The 22,345-nt window shown below is 42.0% G+C and overlaps 1 protein-coding gene across 2 annotated transcripts in view; it reads right to left on the reverse strand.

The window, feature by feature from the left end:
- SGTB (small glutamine rich tetratricopeptide repeat containing beta) overlaps window positions 1-22,345 on the reverse strand; it is a 35,622-nt gene that overhangs the window by 9,851 nt on the left and 3,426 nt on the right. For both annotated transcript variants that reach the window (XM_024209362.2, XM_024209363.3), the window contains exons 3-8: window positions 18,606-18,709; window positions 17,709-17,778; window positions 13,356-13,455; window positions 11,043-11,147; window positions 7,388-7,526; window positions 7,225-7,287 (exon numbers count right to left, since the gene is read on the reverse strand). In XM_024209362.2, coding sequence (XP_024065130.1) covers window positions 7,225-7,287; window positions 7,388-7,526; window positions 11,043-11,147; window positions 13,356-13,455; window positions 17,709-17,778; window positions 18,606-18,709 — 581 coding nt within the window. The remainder of the gene's footprint in view (window positions 1-7,224; window positions 7,288-7,387; window positions 7,527-11,042; window positions 11,148-13,355; window positions 13,456-17,708; window positions 17,779-18,605; window positions 18,710-22,345) is intronic.

Raw genomic sequence — 22,345 nt, forward strand, 5'->3', positions numbered from 1 at the left:
GGGGCAGAGCGGGTCAGCGTGCCTATTTTTCTGGGGCTCCCTGATTGGCCAGGGCCCCTGGGCACAGGCCCCGTTGGCCCAGTGGCTAATCCGCCACTGCTGATGGCAAAATCTGTTATGCTTTGGAATAGTCTCACCCTGGAAATTGTGAAAACCCCATTGCTTGACATAAGACTGGACAAAGCATTTAAAATGTAATGTAGGGAGCAATCTCGTAATGGTAGGAGTGACGGTGCCATCTATAAGGCTTTATGGAAATATGCTTATGAATGTGTATATAACATAACTAGAATGTGTTTTATGCTACATATACCAGGTAACATATCTCTGTAAAGGTCATGATCTACTGAATCTATTAATCCTATTTGTATGCATGTATCATTTTTGTATTCGAAGTTATGAATATTGGCTGCATACTTGTTTGATTCTAAGTAGGCTGTAGTGAAGCAGTTGGTCAGCTTCCTGAGAAAAGACTAGTCTCAGTAAGTGCCCATCAAGAAACGCTTAAGCCAACAATGAATTTGGAGACACTAATCCACATCTGGACTTCCCCAGGAATGTGGCTTGGCTGGTAAGGAACTCAGTCATGCATGGACATGTGACTTGCCCAGGTGACTCCAAAACTCCATTTTGTAGCTGGACTTTGCATAGGAGAGAGGAGGGGGTCTCCACCCACAAGAGAAAGTATATTTAAGCCCAGGGGAGACCCCTCCATTTTGTCTTCAGCTGGCTAAAGAGAGCCTCTCCACCCCCAAAGATACCTGAAAGAAACTGGAACAAAGGACAGTGACTGCAAGGGATGTGAGTGATTGCTAAAAGGAGATTAGTATGTAAAAGAAAGCATTCTGGAACAGGTGAGGATCTTATCTGTATTCAGTTTCTTACTGTATTAGACATAGACTGGCGTGTTTTGTTTTGTTTTATTTTATTTTACTTGGTAATTCACTTTGTTCTGTCTGTTACTACTTGGAACCACTTAAATCCTACTTTCTGTATTTAATAAAATCACTTTTTACTTATTAACTCAGAGTATGTGTTAATACCTGGGTGGGCAAACAGCTGCGCATATCTCTCTATCAGTGTTATAGAGGGCAAAAAATGTATGAGTTTACCCTGCATAAGCTTTACACAGGGTAAAATGGATTTATTTGGGTTTAGACCCCATTGGGAGTTGGGCATCTGAGTGTTAAAGACAAGAACACCTCTGTTAGCTGCTTTCAGGTAAGCCTACAGCAGTTAGGGGACGTGGTTCAGACCTGGGTCTGGGTTTGCAGCAGGCTAGCAAGTCTGGCTCAAACCAGGAAGGGCACTGAAGTTATAAGCTGATGGGGCAGGAAAGCAGGGGCAGAAGTAGTCTTGGCACATCAGTTGGCAGCTCCCAAGGGCGGTTCTGTGATCTAACCCATCACAGTGGCGTAGTCGAGCAGGATCCTGTGCATAGCTGATTGCTTTGAGATACTAGTAGTGATTTTAAGTGTGGTGGCTGGAGAACAGACAAAGTGGTTACTGGTTTGTTATTTTCTGTTTGCTTATTTTGGGCAAGGGAAGTAGGGACAGAAAAGGAAGCAAAATAAAGTCTGAACACTGGGTGCTGGGAAAGTCTCTGTTAACTAAGAATCCCCTGAGCTGAGTGCATCCCAGTTTCAGTGAACTGCAGAGGGGGTGTGGCCCAGCACAAGAAAGCAGGAAAATGACTACCAGTGAAGCAGCTAGCAAACTAGAGCTGACTAGAATAAACGAGAAAGAAAATGAATATAAAAGACTGCTGGAGAGAGAGGACGCTACCCACAAGTGAGCTATGGAGGCAGAAAAAGCCAGGGAAGAGGCTGCCCATGAGAGAGCTATGGAGGCCCAGAAGCATGAACTGGCTGTTATGGAGTTGAAGAGACAAAACCCTTCACCTGCTGGCTCCACTTCCCCAAAAATCCACAAATGGGAGCGACTATATCCACAGTATGATGAATCCAGCAATATTGCTGAATATTTCATCACCTTTGAGAGACTGTGCACCCTCCATGCAATCCCTGAAGACCAAAAGATGACCACATTGATAGCAAAATTGATCGGCAGAGCTCTGGACATATTCAATAAGATGCCTATTGATGATGCTTCAAGCTATGGTAAATTTAAGGAACTGGTTTTGAAAGTTTCAGGTTACACCTGAAACCTACAGGGTTAAATTCAGGAGTCTTAAGAGGGGATCTGGATTGAGTAATGTGGCTTATGCAAACGAAATGAAAGATTTGGTAGATAAGTGGGTGAGGGGGAAAGGCATTACAAGCTTTGAAGGGATGTGTGATCTGGTTACTCAGGAACAATTCCTGGATATGTGCAGTGATGATGTAAAACAGTATTTGTGGGACAAAAAGGTAAATGCAGTGGGTGAATTAGCTGGGTATGCAGACTCTTATGAGCAAGCACAGGCTGCAGTTAAACAAACCACTGGCAGAGGGGTACAGGCTTGGTGGGAAACAGAATCACCATTTCACCCCGGGGAAAAAGGAGGCTGGGCGTTCACCTCCTCATTCCCCTGTTACTCGTCCCAAATTTCCTGCACAAGCAGGGGATCCCAGAAGGTGCTTTCACTGCAATTCCCCAGAGCACCTGAGAAACAGCTGTCCCAAATTAAAGGAGAGTAAACCTCCCTTGTCCCATGTTAGCTCAGTTGCCCTCAGCCCTGAGGCCCCAGAGGGCACTCCTACCTTTTATCACACCAGCTTGGTGGACGTGGGGCCTAGTGAAGCGGATAGGGAACACATCAAGGTTGTCAAGATTGATGGCATGGAGTGTTTGGGGTGTAGGGACACAGCGGCTCAATTCTCTCTGGTTCGACCACGTGTGGTTCCAGATGCTAGTGTTTTGATGGGGCGTGACAATAGGGTGTGACAATTTGGGGATCTCTCTGAAAGTTCCGCTTGATATTATGAAGTATGACTGTGGAAAAACTACTGTATCATGAATGTGTATTCACAATACCCTACTAGCCTGAAAAGATGTGTTTAAGGCCATCTCTACACTACAAAATTAAGTTGTCCTAATTTACAAAGGCATACAGCCTCTGCACTAATTACATTGCTTGTGGGTGTCTACACTTTGCTACTTGTCAGTGGTGTGCATCCTCACCAGCTGCTCTTGTACTTATTGTTCTGTCAGTTTGAGATGGTTCCTGAAAGCCAGTAACAGCGTAGATACTGTGTTGCTTATGTTGACTGACACTGCGTCAACCCAACTACATCGACCTTGACTCTTAACCACTTGTGGAGGTAGAGTAAACTCAGCATAGCCGGGCAGTTACATAGGGGTAAGCTGCCTTGCATCGATCTAACTCCAGAGTAGCCCTAGCCGCACCGCCCGGCGGGAGCGGCCCCAACCAGTTAACCATTTAAACAAAACTTACGGTTGACGTTTAAAATGGTATTTACATCCCTACTAGATAGCATGTCAGCACCCTGAGTGTGTACCTAGGGACCCCAAGATCAGGGCAGTGGCTGGACTCTGTTCAAGCTCTGAGAGGCTTAAAAGACCAGGGGACCCAGAGGCTGGGTCCTTAGTCTAGTGGGCAACTGGAACCTGACCAGGTCTGTGACATAAGTTGATGGACTAAATGACCTAATAGATCTCTTTCCATAGCTCTACGGTTCTGAAGGGAAAAGATGGCCTGGAAAGATTTGGGGAGGGAGCACTGCAGCATAGAGTTATAAGGAGGCCTAATTAAAATGGACATTGCCTAAAGTGAACCTGAAGTGCTTTGCTTGACTAGTCCATTTTAGTCAACCTCCACTTTACTATAGTGATGCCTGTGTTATACTTAACATACAAATGCTGGTAGGCACATACATAAGTATGGAAAGACCAAATATACCAGAGTGGCAAACCTTGTATGTTTTAAGTATAGGTTTAGGCAAATGTTCAGAAAACACACACACTTTAAATGTACCTTTTGATCAATGTAATACATAAGGCCACTTTATCCCTTAGGGAATTTTTGAACCTGAACACAGTGGCCAGGTCTTCATCTAGAATAAAGGCAATGGAGTCTGTCAAGGTACGTCTACACTACATTAAAAGACCCATGGCATAGCTGCAGCTGGCCTCGGTCAGCTGACTCAGGCTCACAGGACACCGCAGGGGGCAGGAGCGATTGGTGGCAGGTGATATTGAGCCTGTGTCCGATCCCCCCGTCCGCATCCTGGGGCCCCACAGGCTGGAGCCTGCCACCATGTAGTCGAAGCCTGGGGCTGGAGGAGGCAGCGGGGCCCAGGGATGATGGAGGGCGGATGGTGAGCCCAAGGCCGGTGCCCTCCACTGCGCAACTGGGGGCTGGGATGGAAGCTCTGCGGCCAGAGCCTGAAGCTCTGCGGCCAGAGCCTGAAGCTCTGCGGCCAGAGGAGGTGGTGGGGACCAAGGACGATGTGGGGAAGGGGGTGGTGAGCCCAGGGCTGAAGCTCCACAGCCAGAGCCTGCCACCTGCAACCCCAGAGCTGAAGCCAGAAGCCTGAGCCCCACAGCCTCTGGGAAAGTGGGGAACTCACACCAGCTGCCTACCCCTCTGCCGTTTGTGGCTCCAGAGGGGGGCAGGGCCCAACCCTAGCTGGCGTCCCTCAGGGGTAGGGTCGCTGCTTTGCTTCTCGCCCCCCCCCTCCCCATCACCACGCAGGAGGCTGCGGACACAAGAAAAGCCCCCTGGTGCCACAATCGGCCAGGGTGGCCGCATTTGAGAAACACTGATCTAGACCATCCCTGAAAGGTATTTGTCTAACCTGCTCTTAAGAATCTCCAATGATGGAGATTCCACAACCTCCCTGGGCAATTTGTTCCAGTGCTTAACCACCCTGACAGGAGGTTTTTCCTAATGTCCAACCTAAATCGCCCTTGCTGCAATTTAAGCCCATTGCTTCTTGTCCTATCCTCAGAGGTTAAAAAGAACAATTTTTCTCCCTCCTCCTTGTAACAACTTTTTATGTACTTGAAAACTGTTATGTCCCCCCTCAGTCCTCTCTTCTCCAGACTAAACAAACCCAATTTTTTCAATCTCCCCTCATAGGTAATGTTTTCTAGACCTTTGATCATTTTTGTTGCTCTTCTCTAGACTGTCTCCAATTTGTCCACATTTTTCCTGAAATCTGGCGCCCAGAATGGGACATAATACTCCAGTTGAGGCCTAATCACTGCAGAGTAGAGCGAAAGAATTACCTCTCATGTCTTGCTTACAGCACTCCTGCTAATATATCCCAGCATGATGTTTGCTTTTTTATTTTTTGCAAGTGTTAAACTGTTGACTCATAATTAGTTTGTGATCCACTATGACCTCCAGATCTCTTTCTGCAGTACTCCTTCCTAGATAGGCATTTCCTATTTTGTGCAACTGATTGTTCCTTCCTCAGTGGACTACTTTGTATTTGTCCTTATTGATTGTTCCTTCCTCAATGGACTACTTTGTATTTGTCCTTATTGAATTTCATCCTATTTACTTCAGACCATTTCTCCAGATCATTTTGAATTGTAATCCTATCCTCCAAAGCACTTGCAACTCCTCCCAACTTGGTCTCGTCTGCAAACTTTATATGTTTACTCTATGCCATTATCTAAATCATTGATGAGGATACTGAACAGAACCGGACCCAGAACTGATCCCTGCGGGACCCCACTTGATATGCCCTTCCAGCTTGACCGTGAACCACTGATAACTATTCTCTGGGAACGGTTTTCCAACCAGTTATGCACCCATCTTATAGTAGTTCCATCTAGGACAGTATCAAAAGCCTTACTAATGTCAAGATATATCACATCTACCACTTCCCCCCCATCCGTAAGGCTTGCTACCCTGTCAAAGAGAGCTATTAGGTTGGTTTGACACAATTGTTCTTGACAAATCCATGCTGACTGTTACTTTTCACCTTATTATCTTGTAGGTGTTTGCAAATTGACTGCTTAATTATTTGCTCCATTATCTTTCCGGGTACTGAAGTTAACCTGATTGGAATAATTCCACAGGTTGTCCTTATTCCCCTTTTTATAGACTGGCACTATATCTGCCCTTTTCCAGTCCTCTGGAATCTCACCCATCTTCCATGACTTTTGAAAGATAATCGCTAATGGCTCAGATATCCCCTCAGTCAGCTCCTTCAGTATTCTAGGATGTATTTCATCAGGCATTGGTGACTTGAAGACATCTAACTTGTTTAGGTCATTTTTAACTTGTTCTTTCCCTATTTTAGCCTCTGATTCTATCTCATTTTCACTGGCATTCATTCAGTTAGTTGTCCAATTGCTACTCAATTTCTTAGTGAAAACTGAAACAAAAAAGTTATTTGGCACTTATCCCATTTCCACATTTTCTGTTATTGTTTCCCCCTACCCTATTGAGTAATGGGCCTACCCTGTCCTTGGTCTTCGTCTTGCTTCGAATGTATTTGTAGACTGTTTTCTTGTTACCCTTTTATTTCTCTAGCTAGTTTAATCTTGTTTTATGCCTTGACCTTTCCAATGTTTTCCCTACATACTTGTATTATTTGTTTATATTCATCCTTTTTTTCCACTTTTTGTAGGACCTAGGTTCCACTTTTTGTAAGACTCTCTTTTGAATTTCAGGTTATTGAAAGTCTCCTGGTTGGGCCAAGGTGGTCTCTTGCTATACTTCCTATCTTTCTTATGCTGTGGGATAGTTTGCTCTTATGTCCTTAATAGTGTCTCTTTGAAAAACTGCCAATTCTCTTGAACTGTTTTTCCCTTTCGACTTGTTTCCCATGGGATCTTACCTACCAACTCCCTGAGTTTGCTAAAGTCTGCCCTCTTGAAATCTATTATCTTTTTGTACTGTTTTCCCTCCTACCAGTCCTTAGACTCATGAACTCTCGCATTTCATGATCACTTTCACCCAAGCTGCCTTCCACTTTCAAATTCTCCCTCCGTTCCTCCCTATTTGTCAAAATCAAACCTAGAACAGCCTCTCCCCAGTGGCTTTCTTCACCTTCTGAAATGAAAAATTGTCTCAAATACATTCCAAGAACTTGTTGAACAATCTGTGCACTGCTGTGTTACTTTCCCAACAGATGTCTGGGTAGTTGAAGTCCCCCATCACCACCAAGTCCTGTGCTTTGGATGTATACACTAGTTATGATAAGCATTAAAACCATCTTCTCTTGTTGAAGCAGGAGTAATGTTTAAAACATTTTACATTCTGTTTCTTAATTAAAAGCAACAAGATATACTTAATATACTCACCATACTAATGAACGCTGGGTTGTTTATCAAGCTTGCCATGTCAAAACTCAGTCCTGTTCCAGTCTGTAAACAAATAATATCTGAAGAGTACTATGTCTAGGAAATTCCATTTGAGTTATTAAAAAAACCTCACTGAAAAGAAAAACTAATTAAGGTAACTTACAGGACTGGAGAGGTCTCTTAGTTTCTGTTCAGCTATTTTCATATTTGACTTGTAAGAGTCATTTTCTGGATCAAGAACCAGTGCTTTTTGGTAACTGGTAATTGCTTCTTGGTATTTGTTCATAGAGGTCAGGGCCAACCTAGAGTGAAATTAAGAAAGCCAGTATGAGCGCATCAAAGTAGTAATGATACTAACAGTTTTGGATCTAATTAGCACAGGAGTAAGTGAGAGAATCTCACAACTAACTTCGATCCTGATCATTACGAAATATATGTAAGTTTACTACCAGAATGTAAGTATTGATGCATATTGACTAGTGCTGGCATTTACTTTTGTCATACCACTTTCTGCAGCACAGATGATCCCCCAAGAACTCAGTCTTGCATATGTTCCACATACAGGCAAGCCTTATGAAAACTTTTTGCCACCAACGAAAATGCTAAATGCTTCTGGCTCTATTCTAGGCCATGCCTTCACAAGTTATCAATTAGTGAAATACACAAGGGTGCTTCTTAGAGCTCTGTAACCACCTCTACGCAGAGTTGCTCTCTCAAGTAGGGCTCTAAACTGATACCCAATTCAGGATAACAGTCCTGCAATCATTTTTAAATGAACAGTCCCCAGGCCCACCTGTTAATCTTCCAAGAGTGGGAAGTTGGAACTCATATGGGAAATTCTCCAAGAAAAAACCCCCATTTACTTACCATAGTAATTACAGCTCCCTGAGATGATGACTACCCATATGGATCTATGCTCCCTGCTCATTTTCTCCACTTCTTTGCAGTCTCTTGTAGAGGGATTCCTGAATTAGTGATATGAACTAAAAGACGTTTGTGGCAACGCAATCTCTTTGGAACCCAGAATGGGAAGGAGAGGAGCAGCAAGCTGCCCCAATGTACACTTCTTAGGCAAATCTTCTAAGCTCATGCACTAGTGGCATGCTAGAGCATTATCCACATAGACAATCATCTTGACAAAGCACAATTACTACAAGTAACTGTTTTATATTTGTTGTCCTATATGGTCACCTATATGGTTTAATACAGGGGCGGGCAAACTTTTTGGCCTGAGGGCCACATCGAGTTTCGGAAATTGTATGGGGAGCCGCTTAGGGGAGAGGGTCATGGCCTGGCCCCCACCTCCCCGCCCCCCCCCCCCCGGGCTCCGGACCCCTCCCCCCCCCCCCCCTCCCCCCCGGCCCCCCTCCCCCCCCCCCCCAGGACCCCTGCTCCATCCACACTCCCCCGCTCCCTGTCCCCTGACTGCCCCCGGACCTCTGCCACCCCATTCACCCCCCCCCCCCCATCCTGACGCGCCCCCCCTCCCCCGGACCCTTGCCCCATCCAACCACCCCTTCTCCCTGTCCCCTGATTACCCCCGGCCGCCCCATCCAACTCCTTCCTGACTGCCCCCATTTAACCCCCTATTCCCCCCCGACCACCCTGCCCCCTATCCACACCCCCGCCCCTGACCATCACCCCGAACTCCCCTGCCCTCTACCCAACCCCCCCTCCCCGCTCCGTGCCCCCTTACCACGCTGCCTGGAGCACCGGTGGCTGGCGGCGCTACAGCCGCGCCGCCTGGCTGGAGCCGGGCCACGCCGCCGCCACCACATAGCTCAGAGCACCAGGTCAGGCCAGGCTCTGCAGCTGCGCTGCCCCAGGAGCTCACAGCCCCGCTGCCCAGAGCATTGCGCCGGCGACAGGGCCAGCTGAGGCTGCGGGGGAAGGGGGACAGCAGGGGAGGGGCCAGGGGCGAGCCTCCCGGGCCAGGAGCTCGGAGGCCAGGCAGGACGGTCCTGCGGGCCGTAGTTTGCCCACCCTGGGTTTAATACAATTTGTCCCTCTTCTAGTTGGGTTTCATGGTTATGTACTATGACACTTCTAATATATAAGGGTTTTCCACTTTGTTCATAGCTGCTACTTATGGCAGCTCCATTGTATCTAAGATATTGAATACTCAATCAGACCTACATCTGAATAGGTAGCTACAGAGAAAAAACATTGACAGTGATTATTCTGATATCTTAATATTTTTCTCAGTGTTCTGTTAATATTATAATCTTAGCAGTATAAGAAACTGAAGTCATCTAATTTTTCTACCTGCTTAGTCATGATGATGGAAAACCCCGGTAGGCTACATCTGAGGGTCATTAGAGAGACCATTCTCCAGAGTGCCAAAAGGAATCTCTTAAGTAATTTATTGATCATATTATTTTTAGATTCCCTAAATATCACGCTAGCTATGCCAAACTGTTAAATTATGTTAATTTACATTATAGGGGATCCTCGTTATCACCAAAGTTCAACAAGTCATTGTCCACTGCACTTCAGACCACAGACTTTGGCACAGACACATTTACAGAAGCCAGTACTATGCTGGCCATAGTTCTCCCTTCAGATTAGGGCCAAGAGCCCTTTCAAACATGGAGACATTCATAAAACTTCAGGTAGTAAAGATACATAATCCCATTTGATCCTTCCAGACAGCTCTCACTGTGCTATATTCACATTTTTCACTAGATTCAACCATTAGTATTCACAGAAGCAGCATTCATATTTTCATTCAATATTCAGAATTAAAATTCATGTTTTGAAATTTAAAAAGCTAAGGACCAAAGTCAGACCTTACATGCACATATACAGAGCTTACTGACTTCAATGAGAGCCATGTATGTGCCTCTGAGGGAAGAATTTGGTACTAGATATTTGTTTTATTATTAAAATTTCTTTAAAGAGGTTTACCAGATGAACTTCACTCTTATTGGTTAGGGGGTCTGATTCTTTATATACATATAGATGCATGGAATGTCTGACCTGCTTTGGCATTTATGGGTCAATGTAATCACAGTCTTGCCTACAAGTTATTATTACAACATCAGCCAGAGAGGCTTGTAACTCACGTGGTAAAGGCCTGTATTTCTGGTGTCAAGGGTCCTAGTTTCTAACTCCCACACTCTAAGCATGCAATGATTGATTGCCCTGCCCAGTTATGACAGGACAAAGACGTCACAAAGCAACTGCATGGGCACTCTGGGAAATATCCCCAGCACAAAAGCGCCTCTGAACAGGGACTATTGAAAAAAGTCATAAGGATGAATTTCCCTAAGTGTGCAGATGTGAATTCGTAATAGTATGTACTTAAGAGTGCGATGTTAGGGTCAGAAGAATGACTAAATAAACAGCACTTTCCACCTCAACAGATCCGCTTCCTAGGTGTATTTAAGCGAGAAAAATAAGTTTGTACTCTTGTTAGCTCTGCAAACCCAACACTTTTGAGAGTGGGACCTAGATTCTATTCTCTATTCATTATCATTAACAGAACAGTTGTTGTTCCAGTTACAGAATAATTACTGGTGATTATGTAGGAGCGAGAAAGAACACAGTTTGACTCCCTCGATTGAGTTTGCAGTGCTGATAAACTGAAGAAAAAAATCTGTAGTGTAAACAGAGCAAATCTGACAGGAAGTCAGTAGGAGAGAACATGTACATGGAACCTCATGCCAGCTTTAGTCATAGAAAACAACTGCACTTTTAGCACCAGATCTTCAGTCAACACAAAATGGAATTATGCCATTGATTTAAATAGAGCTACACTGATTTACAACTTCCAAAGATCTGGCCCTTAATGCTTATATAAATCTGGATTATCTTACCCCATTCTCCCATATGCTTTGCTGTATTTTGGATCTATTGCTATCGCTCTCTCACAGTCTTTTATTGCTTCATTGTAGTTGCTGAGCTTGCTTTGAGCAGCAGCCCTAAAGTAGGGGGAAAAGAACATATTTAAGAAAAGTCTGAGCATCCAGATTTAGGCCCCAAAGACCACACTTAACATTAAGAATGTGTTTAATCCTACTGACTACTCAGTTACATTATAGAAAATTTGCTCACCTAGCTTGACTTCAGCAGGACTGTTCAAGTGCTTAAAGTTAAACATGTGTAAGTGCCTTACTGACTTAGAGCCTTCAATTATATAGAGTCATATCTTACAAAAAACATAATAGTGTGGAAAAGCGTATGAGAACCAGAATACGGATACACACAAAATACATCATTAAATCAATTATAACAAGACAAACTGTCAAATGGTAGATCTGGTGATATATGATGACTGTCTAGGAAAACAAGTATTATGTACAATCATCCTTTTGCAGCAATAATACTTTTTGTTTTCACTCCTCACTGTTCAAAGGATCTCATTGATCTCTCTCTCTCTCTTTACACCTCTACCTATCAGTCTCATATCACAATGACAATCCTTCTGTTGAGTTCAATTATCCCTCAGGTGCCTGGCTCCAGGAGAATTGCTAGAGGAGCTAGAAGCTCTACACTGACTGACCATGTATTTGATCTATACTGATTTTTTTCAAAGTCTCTGCAGAAATACAGGTAGGGGTGTGTGTGTGTGTGTGCGTGCAATGTCACTCATGCTAGTAGGTAAGTCTGGATAAAGAGGCCTAATAATTTCTGAATCACTGAATTATTACTGCACCTTTACCAGGGAAACACTAATTATTTTTACATATGATTTATGAGTTAAGACAATAGAGTGGCCAAGCCAAAGAGTTCAGATCAGTATTCAAATTCAATCTTTCCCATGGTTTAAGAGTATTCAGAAAAAACATTCCAGCTTGTCTTTCCATAGTTAAAATGCTAGTTTACAGAAGGAGGAATATTTAATTCTGCAAAGCATTTTGTGCTAGTTTTCCATGAAAAATTCTGTGTAAAATGATTTTTTTTTTATTTAAACCTTTTTCCTACTATGCCCTCTGAATCTGTCTAGGTTTGATGGAACAAATTACTTCCCTTCCTACTGGGTTGTGTTCATTGTCTTTAATTATATGAACCGCTTTACAACTGTTCAACCCCACTGAGGTCAATACAGTTGCATGAGTGTAATCAAAGGCAGTATTTAGCCCCGCATGCACTTCAATTTTTTTTTTCATGTTTAGAGACAGACTCAACGGACCAAATAAGGAATCAGCCTGATTAGGCTCTCCCTCTTTCTTAAGATAAAGCAACCCCTCCCTCCTCTGCTTCAACTTATGTCTGCACCATCCTCAAAACTCCTGGAGCAAAACTCATTCCTAGTTTTAAATGACTTCCACTGGCAGTGTACCCACTTATACCTTACAGTACCAACTCATTGCAAGTTGTACATATTTTCCATACTCACTGAATATCAAAGTAGTAGTAGTTACTTTGTGTTGCTAATTACACACATTTTGGGATCATTCAAAGCCTACTGGAGTTAATGGGAGTCTTTCAATTGGCTTCAATGGGCTCTGGATCAGGTCCTACATGACCAGTTTACATCTAGAGAGAATTTATGGCACTGCTGTCTTATCAGAGAAAAGATATGGTTCAAACTCTGAACTACTGCCTTAAATATGTAATGCCATCTTAGTAAATGTTTGTGGTTCCTCTGTATCCTTGTTCTTGTCTCTATCTACTATATAATTAACTTGTTTAGTAACTAAAAGTAAAATCTGTATTAGAACTGTAGAACTGTTACTTTTGCAATAATCCTGGCATAAAGATATTTAGCTCCTATATAATGTTTTACATCTTCAAAGCACTTTACAAATATTTTTGCTCTGGAAAATTAATGCATATTAGGCCTGATCCATTAGAATTCCATAGAGTGGATCCCCCTAGCTCAAATGGGCTTTGAAACAGGCCTTTACTAATTTCTTGTGTAGAAGTTGCTTCAAGTTGCCAACATCAGTCACCAAATAAAGTCTTGAAACAAAGTTAAAATCTACACGACAAATATAATGAAGACAAACATTTGAGTATAGTTAAAATGATACATTTTAAAATGTGCATAACCAAACTGGTATAAATGAAATGTTGTTACTCACTGAAAAGGAGGGCTTTTCACTTTACCTTGTTTTGATCGAGTTCGGTTTTTCTTTTTAAAATTATCTCTATGAAGTTTAAGGGATATTTTGTTATTTTTTTACCTGTTACAATAATATACTGCATTGTTTGGATCCAGCTCTATAGCATGAGTATAACAATCCACTGCAGCAACATAATTTTCTTCTTTCATGTGATTATTACCTGAAATAAATTGTAAAAATTATGTTTTAAGATAATTAAAGGTGTAATTCTAGATCTGAAAGATAAACACAGAGCAGAATCACTACACTACAGTACCTCACAAAGCAGTTGGGACTGTGTTGCCTTTTGTGATTTACTTTTCAGAAAAAAGATTTTGTATTAGTCTGCTGAATATACAGTACACTTTTTTTCATGCAGACTTGTTATCTACAAAGCAGCACAACACTTAATGTTTACAGCCCTCTCAATACTCTACATACTTACCAGGCAGTTCCCTGCTGTTGAGCAAGGAACCAGTTTGTTGGGAACTGGCTCAATGGGCTGGTCAACCACAACAGCTTAGCTGCAGTTTGGATTGGTCAGGATGGATATCCTAGCAGGTCTCACAACTTAATGAACTAGATGTGGAGACCCTTTTTGATTTAATTCACCCAAAACTTGCCTGAAACTACAACCATAACATGAGGACTCTAAAAACAAGGACAACAAAGATGGACAGGTAAATGAACAGTCCCATGCAGCTACCAGTAGCTCTTTCATGAAGACACTGAGGACATATATACCACAAGTGCCATAAGATGACTCAGATGCAGAAGTACTCACCAACACCTCAGCAGATGCATCACTAGTCAACACTTAGGAGACTAAAAATGTTATGCAGCCAGGAAAGGAAAACCACCAAGCAGCACTAGCACAGTAAAAGGAAAAAGGACCCTGCCTTACTTTTCTTCCCATCCCTTGTACCATGTCTGGCAGCAGTACAGGCATAGGTCATAATCCCACTCAGGCAGGGAAAAAGCTCAGATTTAACAGGAAGAGACTAACAAAACTTCAAGTCCTGGCAAATGGGCCAAGGTAAGAGAAGGAACACAACAAAGAAAGTATGAAGGAAGAAGAGTACAGGGAGCTGACATGCTCCAGAAGGCGCTGAGTCCTCTCCATGCAGGACACATGGCTAAATGCGGAAGATCCTTCGGTCTCAGCCATTGGCAGTGAAGGAACCAACATTCCAAATTAACAGAACCATACAGATTTTTCAACTCTGTTATAACTGATACACAATGAGGTTACTCGTGGCAATATAGTATGAGAAGTTGAATCATAAATATTTCACATATTAGCAAAGTCACTTCCATTTGGAAGGAATGCATAATCTTCACAGAGCCAGGTGTAAGTGTAACAGGGAGTAGAGTCTAGTAACGTAGCTAATGGATCACAAATTAATTTCAACAATAATGTAGTTTGAAATAAATGACAGGCCTAGGTGACATGTCACCAACTTTTCAGCTAGTTGGTAAATTCTCTCTTTAGTATTGGGGGTGAGTCAACAGGTTGCTATAGATGCATAGACTGGGCAGGTCCATCCAGTGTGGCTGCAGCTGTGACCGAGATAGACCCTGCAGAGGGGCAGTTCTCATCTCAGACAATGACTGAAAACAGCTAAGTATGTTTCTGTGTTTCATAGATTACAAAACAGAAGGGACCATTGTGATGATCTTATCTGCCCTCCTACATAACACAGATCATGGCACTTCCCCAAAATAATCCCTAGAGCACAGTTTTTTAGCAAAACATCCAATCTTGATTTACAAATTGTCTGTGAGAGAGAATCTACCATGACCGTTGGTAAATGGGTCCAGTGGTTAATTACTCTCACTGTTAAATTCACACCTTGTTTCCAGTATGAATTTGTCAAGCTTCAACTTCCAGCTACTGGATCGTGTTAAACCTTCTCTGCTAGATTGAAGAGCCCATTATTAAATATTTGTTCCCCATGTAGATACTTATTAGGGATGTAAAATGTTAACCAGTAAGCATTAGTCTTACTGGTTAACCCGCCTTAACCATTAACCCCCGGGCCGGCCCACCCGCCAACCCCAGCAGCCCCGCACTGGCCGGCCGGATCGGCCCCAGCCAGCCAAACCCAACCCCAGCCACATCGGCTGGCCAGAGCAGCCCCAGCCAGCTGAACCCGACCCCAGCCCCCCTCCCTTTAATCAATTAACCGTTTAAATGAAATATTTTAATCATTTAAATGGTTAACTTTTTAAATGATATTTACATCCCTAATACTTATAAACTGTAACCAAGTCACCCCTTAACCTTCTGTTAAGCTAACTAGATAGACTTAAAGGGCTCAATCGTTGTAAGGCATGTTTTCTAATCCTTGAGTCATTCTCGTGGTGCTTCTCTGAACCTCCTCCAATTTAACAACATTCTTCTTGAATTGTAGGCACCAGAACTGGGCACAGTATTCCAGCAACAGTCACACCAGTGCCAAATACAGAGGTAAAATAACCTCTCTACTCCTGAGATTCCCATTTATGCATCCCAGGATCGCATTCGCTCTTTTGGCCACAGTCTCACACTGGGCACTCATGTTCAGCTGATTATCCACCACAACCCCCAAATCTTTTTCAGAGGCACTGCATCCCAGAGCCTCACTGAACACTGACAAATGCATAGCTGGAAAGCAGTCTGTCTTACCTCTGGATTAGTATAGTTAAAATAGGTATTAGTGTTATAAGAATGTGCTTAGTGTTTAGACTTAATGGAATACTGCATGTATTAATCCTACTTATAATATCTGTATCCCATGGTATAAAGTTATATTGAGTGTTAGCATCGTAAACCTCTAATTGTGTAACCTACCAAAGAGGAAAAGAAGCATTAATTAAGGTAAAATGCTCATTCTTCACATAAGATGGCCCACTGTAGACAAATGAGGCATTGTGTAGGACCAAGGGAGAGATACCTTGTTGACTGCATTTCTAATTCCCTCCAGGAAGGGGAAACCTATACATTAACTCACCCCATCAGGTTGGAATCTGGGGTGAAGGGGAGAAAAAATTCCTGACAAGGAAAAACTTGTCTCTTTATGCTGTTTGATCTCTGAGGGGCAAAGATTTCTAAGCATAAGCAAGAGATCTCCATGCTACTTGGCATGGGTAGGCCCTAAAGGTCATGTAAAGTTGCTTATTACAGAAACTTATACTACCTTTTTAAAATCTAAGACAGTAACTCATTTGTGAGTGTATGTTTCCTGTTTTAGCCTTCTAAATAATGCTCTTATTTCTTAGTTAATACATCTTTAGTTAATTTATTACAGGATTGGCTACAGGAGTTGTCTTTGGTTGAGATCTGAGTACAAATTACCTGGGATAAGTGACTGGTCCTTTAGGATTGAGAGTAACCTGAATATTGTGCTTTTTGGTGTAAAGTGACCATCTATCACATAGTCAACTTGCCTGGGTGGCAAAATAGACTCGAATGCCCCATGGGACAGTCTCTGATTCCATGGTAAAACTGTTACAGTGCTTTAGGAGTTCAAACTTGTTACTGGGTTGGTGAAATCTAATTATACACTTCACAACCAGTTTGGGGCTTCTGCCCTGGCTTTTGACAGTCTGTCCTGAGGTTGGCACTCATGGTCAGGAGCCACTCCAGACAGTATAACTTTTGGTATAGGTGGCAGGATTCACATGTTACAGGTCAATTGGATTTATAGATCATAATCCAGAGCTATTAAAAGTTAAAACTTGATATTGAGAGTGAAAGGTTAAAGAATAGACACAATGAGTAGACCACAGTCATATTATGGTCTTGAGACAAAAGACCTTGAAATGTTATGTAAGGAGAGGGGAATATCCAATAAACAGAAAACCCCAGATCAGGAGCTAAGCACCCGCCTGCCCCAGATGCCATGGAGATTGCTGCAGTGGAACTGACTCGACTGCTTGTAGCGGGCAGCCCAGGGAGAACGTAAGCCCCAGAGACTGATGGTGGACCCCCAGATCAAGGAGATCAAAGAAACCGAAGAGGCTGAGGAGACAGCCCACCACAGATGCATGGAACAACTGGAAGCTCAATACAGAGCTCACACATTACAGCTCCAAGTACTGGAGCAATAAAAGGAGTTTGCTCAACCAGTTTGGGGTTTCTGCCTTGCTTTTTGACAGTCTCCCCTGAGGTTGGCACTCACGATCGTGAGCTACTCCAGACAGGACCGGCGCAACCCATTAGGTGACCTAGGCGGTCGCCTAGGGCACTAACATTTGGGGCGCGGCGGCCAGATCTTCGGCCGCCCTGGTCGTCGGCGGTATTTCGGGGGCGGCATTTCGGGGGCAGGACCTTCCGCCGCCTCTGTTGGAGGCGGCATTTCAGGGGAGGGACCTTCTGCCGCCTAGAGCGGCAAAAAAACTGGCGGCGCTCCTGACTCTAGACAGCGTGACACATCCTTATCAATTACATACCTTCATCCTTCAGCTGGTCAGCCTTTTCAATATCTTCTGGCAATGAATCGGAGAGAGGCAACATGTCATTCTACATTAAAAAAAAAAAAATCAAAAACAAATAACTAGAAGTATATTCTGATTCAGGTGTAGGCCCTGGCTACATTAATGGCTTCTTCCTCAACCTTCATCCTGAAAGGGGTTGTGTAAACACAGATACCTTTTAGTGATTGCATCATTAGGCCTTAAGTCAGCAAGGGATCATACCATTTCTGTAATACACACTAGACCAAGATAGTTGTCTGTTCCCACTTAAAATCTTACAGCAATATCCCCCTGCCCCAGTAAAGTGGGGGAGAGGGGGGATTTAGTATGACCTCTGATATCCCCATTTTCTTCCTCCCAAGTTTTCTCTCTGCTTTCCTGGCGCCAACAGTATTCTTCCTATGTTGGACCCCTTTGAATTTTAAAAGTATAGCTTTTAGTTTTACCTAAACTGGTGGTGTGGAATGCTTTAAGAGACTACATTTTCTCCATGGGAGGGGATACGCACTGGAGCTGGGGGCAGAGGGACCAGGAAGCTGTGGACGACCTCAATCAGTTTCTAGTCAACTGTCTTTGGAATTGCAAAATGCCTAAGTGTCACTGAGGGCAAGTATCCTTCATGATAGAAAGAAGCCCATTCTTTTTAGTAACATATTTTACATGGGTTATCTTTGCCTTGACTGAATTTATGTCCTGTCAGAGTCCAAAAACTATCCTGTTCTCCTATCTATTACAGGAATTTCACTTGAATATCATTTTTATCAAGTTTCCACATTGTTTTGACGTATATAACATTTTAAGATTCCACACCATAGTCACAATCTTAATTGGCTAATGATAAAGTAATTCTAAAAGACTAAAATCAATTCTTACCTTGTGAAAAGAATTTGAGAACATTTCTGTCAACTGCTGTGGCACTGCAAGATGCGTATCTTCTAGGCTAATCTTAAAAACAGTCTCCAAACACTGAATTGCAACTTCAAAGAAATGAAAACATGATTAAAAAAAAATCACTATTTTCTCAATAGAAATGTGTAAATAAAACTAACTAATAAAACTAAAAATAAATAAGGCAAAGGTACACTTCCTGACATATTTGTTGGCTAATTAAGCCTAAAAACAAAAGGCAGTTCTTTGGAGAAGTTCCCCTAATGGAAAGAAAAAAATAACCTATTTAGTCTCTACTAGTCAACTTTGCACGGCAATAGAGACAGAAGCTCTTTAGTGTTTATATAGAGAGAGCTTAGCCACCAAACTTAATTCCTGATCCAGACACACTTTTTTTAATACTCATTTTTTTATTTCATTTTTGACCTACAATGACTAAATTTAAAAACAAAAGATAAAACAGCACATATTATGTAATGTAGATATATATGCTAGCTACACATAAAAAACTGCTATTTTTATAATTGTCTACTACATATAAAGCCTGAAAGCAACACATTTATGACATTATGTGTAACACAAAAGATGGGCCAATTCTAAACTGAAATATCTAAGTAATAATTACTGTTTTCAAATGTGTACATTTTACTTTGCAAACAAAAGATTTTTACTAACAGCTGCTTTATTAATCATAGGCTCTCATCCTGCAAAGGAATCCACCTGTAAAATCCCTTGCACTCACACAAAGTCCCACTGATGCCCGAGCCTAAGGATCCACATGAGCAGATCCCTTCCCAGGATCAGAGGGCCCCAATCCTCCAAACATTTAAGCAAATTCATAACTTTACTCATGAAAGCAGTTCCAATGATGTCTATAGGACTGCACATGAGTGACATGCTTAAGTGTTTGTAGACACAGTCATAGATTGTAATCTTTATATATAGCTTAGAGAGGGTGTCTAATTCATGTATCTTAAGGTTATGGGGCAAGTATTCAACACATTGTGTGGGAATCCAGCAGCATGACTCCCATTAAGGTACTGCTAGTTTTAGACTCAAAACTGAAAAAGGGTATGAAATGTTTTTAAAAAAACGCGATGTGAATAGAAACTTATTCCTACATTTTCTTTTTAATTTAAAAAAAACAGGGGGTTTGTTTTTTTTTTTAATGTAAACCAGAGAAACCTCAAGAAACTAAATTCAAATCAGGGTCTGAACTTCCCAAAAGTTCAGGGTGCATCAAGATCATGGGTGTTGAGGGTCCATTCTAATTTTAACATTCAGATGTGGCATTGTGAATCTGAACAATGATAATATTGAGCTAGTGCAGGGGAATCAGAAAGGAAAATCTACTAAAAATTAACAATAACTGATGTTAAGGAGTCTATTTTTTATTGTTCCAACTGAGAGAAATGCAAAAAGTAAATACCCAGCATAAATGGTAAAATGTAAAATAGATTTATTTAATTATTTCAGTCTTGATAACATACAGTAAGTTATAAGTAACAAAAGTAAGTAAAATTCTTACATATTTTATGCTGACAATGACTCTTTAATATTGATTGGGTACATGGCTAATTATTAACACTGCACAGAAAGTTTGCTTCTGAGTTCTGTAATGTTAACCAGGTTCTGTACCATTCAGTAAAAAACAATTCAGGGTCTGAGTTAAATTCCCTCTCTTCCTTGCACTAGACCTCCATGACAAGAAACTTAATTGTGGTAAACTGAATATTGATTTTAGCCTGTTAATGAAGATCTAGTGGTGAGTTGGTGACTTTCAAACCATTTTATTAGTGACCTAAATTCAAATCTTATCTTCTGAGGTGAAAGACAAGTAAAATATCCCACTGCATTTCCATGGAGTACATATTCTGTGGAAAACTACATGCACAATTCCATTAACAATAAGTGAATGATATTAATAGTACTTTTACAATGCCTGTCAGAGAATCAATGGAATAGGGTATCCAGTTTCTCTTGACAATTTACTATGAAGTATTAACAGTCATATATAAATGCTAAATTTAGGCTTTCCCTTGGAGTCAGAGTGCTGAGTCATGACAGACAAATCAGCACTCTGATCACTGTAGCCTCAATTAGTTTCCCCAGCAATGGCTGATTGAGGAAATTGGGAGGAATCAGAGGGGGAGGCTGGGTGAGTTAAGGAATTAACTAGTGCATCAGCTGACTAGCATGATAAAAGCTAGGAAGTGTTGTGGGGAGGACAGGAGTAGCTGTGCCCAGATTGAAGGTGATCCCAAGGAAGCAAGACCTCTCTTCCTCTCAGAGCCCTGATGAATAGGGGCTGATGGTCACAGGAATTAGGACTCTTGTTTTGCACTGTACAGATGTCGGTAGAGGAGGCTTGACTAAGTTTTCCTTTAGTGTCCACTCAGTATGAGAGTCTGAGCAGTTCCTGGGGTGGCCACGGATGCGGGGAAAGGACACATATTCCATCACACTTATTTTTACCCTCAGGTAACCCCTTTTCTAAATGCCTCGCCTCATTTTTAACTCAGCCTAAGAACAGAAACTATAGTTTAAAACACTTAAAAATATTTTAATTTTCACTCTTCTCACTTTTGGGGGGAAATGCATTAAGTCTATGTGATGACTCCTAGCCCCTCATCTTGTTTGTTTCTGTTCAGGGAAGTGGGGAAGAGAACTCTCAACTCTAACAGATCAAATTATGCTTATATAAAATATTCTGGATGTATTACTACTATTAATATTAGAATAAATTTCCATGGTAGAAATAACTGGCTCATATATTACAGTGAGCTCACACAATTCCCATTTAACTGGAAAATTAACACAATCTGAGTCTTTATAATTCCTCTGCCATGATTTTAACAAATGTTAGTACCCTTATGGGATAAATCAATGAAATAGACTTTTTCTTCCCACAGGATGATAGTCTCCTGCTGCTATGTAAATGGCAAGCCAAAAGACTTTATTAAAAATAAATGTGGAGCCAAAGCACAAATATTTATTTTCAAAATGGGAGAGATTGATCCTTTGACAATGTGTAATTTTTTAATATACTAAGCAACTGAGGTGAAACCTTAACCCCACTGACATCAAAATGGAGCCAGGATTTCACTCCAATTATATACAGTAGTTGCAATAATTTGTCTGAAGGATATCTGTATGGAATAAATGCCACTTGCTCTCTATCCCACTACCACACTCCTGCTATCTGACTGTCACTGGCAGATTAATTCACCCCAGAGCAGAGGGCTAAGCAAGGTCCTCCACACCACTTAAGCCCTCAGTGAAATTCACCTTGATTCACAGGACCAGTGCAAGGACCTCCGCTTTACCTAAACCACAGGCTTTGCGGTGGTGGCACTTACTAGGATCAATCCCTTCTTACACTACCTGTCGGTGCAGTGTACGAGGGGTCACAGATTCCAAGGACAGAAGGGACCACTGTGATAATCTAGTCTGACCTTATGTAATAATTGGTAATAAAACTTCCCCAAAATAATTCCAGTTTGAACTACACACTGATCCCACATAGGCTGGTGCTGAAGACAGCAATGAAGTGTAGATGCTGGAATGGCCAACGGAAGAGCAAAAGCAGTCATTTAAACACACTGCATAAATGAGGTGGAAGGACTGAAGCTACTAATCCATACGCTGGAGAATCAGGTGCAAGAGAACTATCTATTCTATTCAGGCTTTTGTACTGTGCTCATCACCATAGTTTCTGAGCACCT

The sequence above is a fragment of the Terrapene carolina genome, unplaced genomic scaffold (genome assembly GCF_002925995.2).
Source record: "Terrapene carolina triunguis isolate 2854851 unplaced genomic scaffold, T_m_triunguis-2.0 Scaffold69, whole genome shotgun sequence".
NCBI classification, from domain to species: Eukaryota; Metazoa; Chordata; order Testudines; family Emydidae; genus Terrapene; species Terrapene triunguis.